The sequence below is a fragment of the Petaurus breviceps genome, unplaced genomic scaffold, assembly GCF_028583685.1.
Source record: "Petaurus breviceps papuanus isolate PSGF00001 unplaced genomic scaffold, PetGlider_PUasm1.0 90510, whole genome shotgun sequence".
NCBI classification, from domain to species: domain Eukaryota; kingdom Metazoa; phylum Chordata; class Mammalia; order Diprotodontia; family Petauridae; genus Petaurus; species Petaurus breviceps.
In genome coordinates this window covers 4,289,424-4,293,739 of record NW_027187267.1, presented here as the reverse complement: position 1 = coordinate 4,293,739, position 4,316 = coordinate 4,289,424, and the positions used below count along the sequence as shown (strand labels likewise).

Here is a 4,316-nt window from a genome sequence, read left to right as displayed (position 1 = left end):
CACGGCCAGGTGTTTCTGGGTGGGTGCTGAGTGTCTGAGCCCGGATTAGATCCCAGGTCATCCCGACATTGGGGCTGGTGCTCTTACTCGCTGTGCTACCTGTCAGCCCTGGGAGTTTATATTCTAATGGAGGGAACAACGTATAAACAGGCTCATCCAGAGTAGTTGAAAGGTATCCTTAGAGGGGAGAATATGGAGACTTAGAAAGAGTGTGTCCTTGCATACAGACTCCTTAGGCATTGTATTAGTCAACAGGGATATTTCTTCCCAACTAAGGAACTTAAATCATGTTTATCAAGGAGCTCTTATTTCTTCAGGGTGTAAATTCCTTCCACCTAGCCTTCTATAGTTTGGTATTATAAGTCTTAAAGAGATGCCCAAGGCCCAGAAAGGTGCAACTTTCACAAGATTATCTGGGGGAGGCAGGATTTAAACTTAGTTGTATCAAACACCATGGCCACCACAGCTGTCTGCCTAAAATGATATTCATTTTAAACAGATTTCACCTAGATGGAAATGTTGAAGAATCAAATGATAGGGAATTCACCACCTCTTGAAGCAATTTGATGCTAGGCACTGAACTAGCCTATGGAAAAGGAAGGAATACCTAGTGCTTGGGAAGGGAAAGCCCAAGGATAGATACATTTACCACGGCCCATTCAGTTCCTTGTCTTTCCTCATGTTCCATAGATTTCAGGTAGTACGGATTCATTCATTCATTCACCCATCCACAATATACCAGTTATGCATTAAGGGTCTAATAGATACAGAATGTGGAGAAGGTAAAATCCAATTCAAACAAACAATATTAAGTACTACTATGTATAAGACAATAGCATAACCAAGACAAAATGGAAAAATAGCCCTTGCCATCAAGGAGTTTACAACCTGCAGAGAGAATATACCAAGTAAACAAAGGATTATTATGTACACACCTTCATTTGAAGAGTTGGATGAAAACTATAACAAGTAGGACCCTGGATCATAGTGGATAAGGAACTAATAGAATTTCCTGGCACAAACTCCTTGTTCTCTGTTGTTCATCCTTTTACTGACCCACCATGGCCTTTTTATTGGAGGTATTTAATTTCCTTCCCCATTCCTAATACTCCAAGGGCTTACAATATTTAAAATTCAAGAAATTTGGGGCCCCATTAGGTCACACAGACTAAGGTCTGTAACATGATACCTCTCACTGACTCAAACTATTCCCCACTTTCATCATACCACCTACCCTAGGTGGGTGAATCTATATGTATCTTGAATATATATGTAAATATCTTGAATCTATATGTAAATACCAGTCATCTTATTCCTTATGATCTAAACAGGCTTTTTTTTTTTTACAGAAAAAGACAGAAAGCTCTAATATTCCAGACAAAAAGGATGCCACCACAATTTACTCTACCATCCAATCACCTAAAGAGGTATACACTAGACTGTTTCATTCTCTGAGTTCTGTTGTTCTCATATAATTTGAAGGAAGGTGAGGTAAAGAAACTTTACAAGCCATGACAGGGAGTGTTAACAGCATTCCCCTATCAGCCAAATGAGCTCTGAATGCAAATAGTGGAGAAAAAGTGGAAAAGAGTCCATCTATATTACAGCTGATCTAGAAGATAGAGCAGGGGTTTCTAATCTATCATAATGCTTAAGGGAGAAGAGCTTCTCATTTTATGTTTTAAGAAACCAAGGAATGGTAATGGAGGAGGGATGGAGAGGACTGCTCATTTCACACTGAAATGGAAGCGATTTTTAAAATGAAATCACTTGTGTCAATAGAGGCACGATACAGGGCTCCTCTAAGATTGCATCCATAGTTTCTTGCAGCTATTCCTCCTTGATGTTTGAAAACAAAGGTCTTTGTGGGAAAGCTCTGGGTACAAGGGGGAAGCAAGTTGAGAACTTGCACTTCAGGATTATGTACTCCCACTTCCAGTCGTCTTCTTATAATTATATGTATGTATATATATGTATACATATATACATATATATTGTCTTATATATGTGTAATTATATATGTAGTCTTCTTATGATTACAATTATTTTAATTTCATTGATCTATGATTGACCTAGGGTCTCTTGCACAAACTGTATAACCATGAGCAAATTACTTAATCTGTCTCTGAGCTTTAATTTCCTCATATGAAAATTAGGTGCAATAATAGCTACTTCACAAGATAAAGATCAACCACTATATAAAGGTCAGTTGTTCCTGTAGAGTTCTTATTATCGTCATTGCTAATTATTACTATTATCATGTTTCTCATTCCCGGAAGGCCTTTCTGTATCATAATCCCCGAAAGGCTTCAGGCTTCTTAATAGCCTATGTATTTTAGTAGAGAGCATTCAGAATAGGAATACATGTAATAATGGAATGTCAGGTCCACAGGAGGTGTTAAAAGAAATGCTTTGGAGCAGAGGCATTCCTCAGATCAGACCACCAAAGGTGATCTAATTATATTCAGTCCCATCCCTTCTTATGATAATAACTTACATTTATATAGCACTTTCTCATTTTAAAATTACTACGACAGTGCTTCATCATGGCATGAAGGTGGCCCTTGGTTCTTCGTGGCTACACCATTAAAGCAGGTTCTACCCAAAGGCTTATAGACTGCTCAGAAAACTCCTACTTATATACCATGAATATCTTCTTCAAGAGAGGAGGTGGAAGAAGTCAGACATGGCAAACACAATACATTACAAAAGAAATGAAATCAACTATATCTTGAAAAACAAGAAATGACTGATTACCAATGTGGAAGTGATTTCTGGATCAACTATCTGCCTATGGTCTGACCATCAACTTGTTAATGCAAGTGTCAGAATAACCAGTAAATTAGAAGAAAGGATAGAAATATGAAAAGATCATATGAAGAATAATTAGAATAGGTCCAAGCTATCACGCCACAAAATGGGAAATGGATAAAGAAACAAATGTAAACAAATATTATCACCATTTCCTTCATATATTTAGAGCTAGAAGAGACCATAGAGGCCACAGACACTTCCAACCCTTTACTATACAAATGTGGAAACTGAGGTACAAATTGATTAAGTGACTTGTCCAAGTGCACCCAGGTGATGTGACAGGCAGGATTTGAACCTAGGTCTTCTGATTCCAAAACAAGTGTTTTTTCCACTGTGTTTTCCTCCCTCTTGAAGGCTTATTGAGTCAGGTATGTACCGGGTGTGACTTCTTCCACTTACTAAAATGAAAAAAATAACCTTAAGTGCTGTGGTTTTCTTTACTGACAGAGTTATCCTGAAATATATACTGCCTTGTGTCCTTCAGTAATTAAGTCCTTCTACTACTAGCACACACACACACAGAGGCATATGTGTATATAGTGAATTCTGTATGGCCTCTATGACTATATGACCTCCCCTATGGTTCTGGTGGTACCCTTGGGAGGTTGGGAGATCTTTTTCCAGTACCTTTGGCTTGAGTCCCCATTCCTGTTGTACTCCCCACACATAATTCAGTGACTAATGCCCCAGTTCCATTTAACCAAATGACATTAATTAGCTTTGTCTTCAAGATAGAGGCCAGAATAGAAGTACAAAAATTCTTCCCAAACACCACTAGAGGAACACACTCCCTATACCATGTTGGTCTCTGGGGAGAGTAGGCTCAAAGAAGTTTTGCACCATTTTGGCCCCATCAAGTTCACATTGCTATCACTGCTGGTCTATTATAGAAAGAATTCTCTTTGGACTAGACGATCTCTGAGATCTCGTCCAACACTGAGAATTTGTGTTTCTGTCATGCTGAAAACTAGATGATTTAGAATCAGAGTATACTCTTGCATGAACTCATTTGCAGAAAAAATATGGGAAAAAATGATGGAAGCCTTTAAATAGCATCGTTTCATAAAATAGCAAAGAGTAGTAATGGAAAATCATATCCATACAAATTTTGGCTCTGGATACATTTAGTAAGATCATCCCAAGATAACTTAAAGATAAAACTTCAACTAAGGAGAGCAAAAATTGAAAAATGGAATGTATCTGTTAGGATTTCTATAACAAACTATTTTCACCATCAATAATGACATATGAATAATTTTAGGTCACAGAAAACCACAAAGCCTCCTTAATGAGATCCACAAAGAGTTTGATCTTATAAACTACATGACTAAAAGCAAATGAATGAAGGATGCCTATTGTCCGGGCTATACTATGCAGTTTAATTGACCTGTTTAGTTAGTCTACAATTGTATAGACATATATACACATTTGTAGAATAACTAAACTGGTTAACTAACTACATATTAAACTGCATATTCAATTCTGGGTATTGCTTTATGTGT

At 37.4% G+C, this 4,316-nt stretch overlaps 1 protein-coding gene across 3 annotated transcripts in view; it reads left to right on the top strand.

Annotated features, from left to right (window-relative positions):
* Positions 1-4,316, top strand: part of LOC138141988 (SLAM family member 9-like) — a 45,494-nt gene that overhangs the window by 26,656 nt on the left and 14,522 nt on the right. For all 3 annotated transcript variants that reach the window (XM_069062906.1, XM_069062904.1, XM_069062905.1), the window contains one exon: positions 1,350-1,427. In XM_069062906.1, coding sequence (XP_068919007.1) covers positions 1,350-1,427 — 78 coding nt within the window. The remainder of the gene's footprint in view (positions 1-1,349; positions 1,428-4,316) is intronic.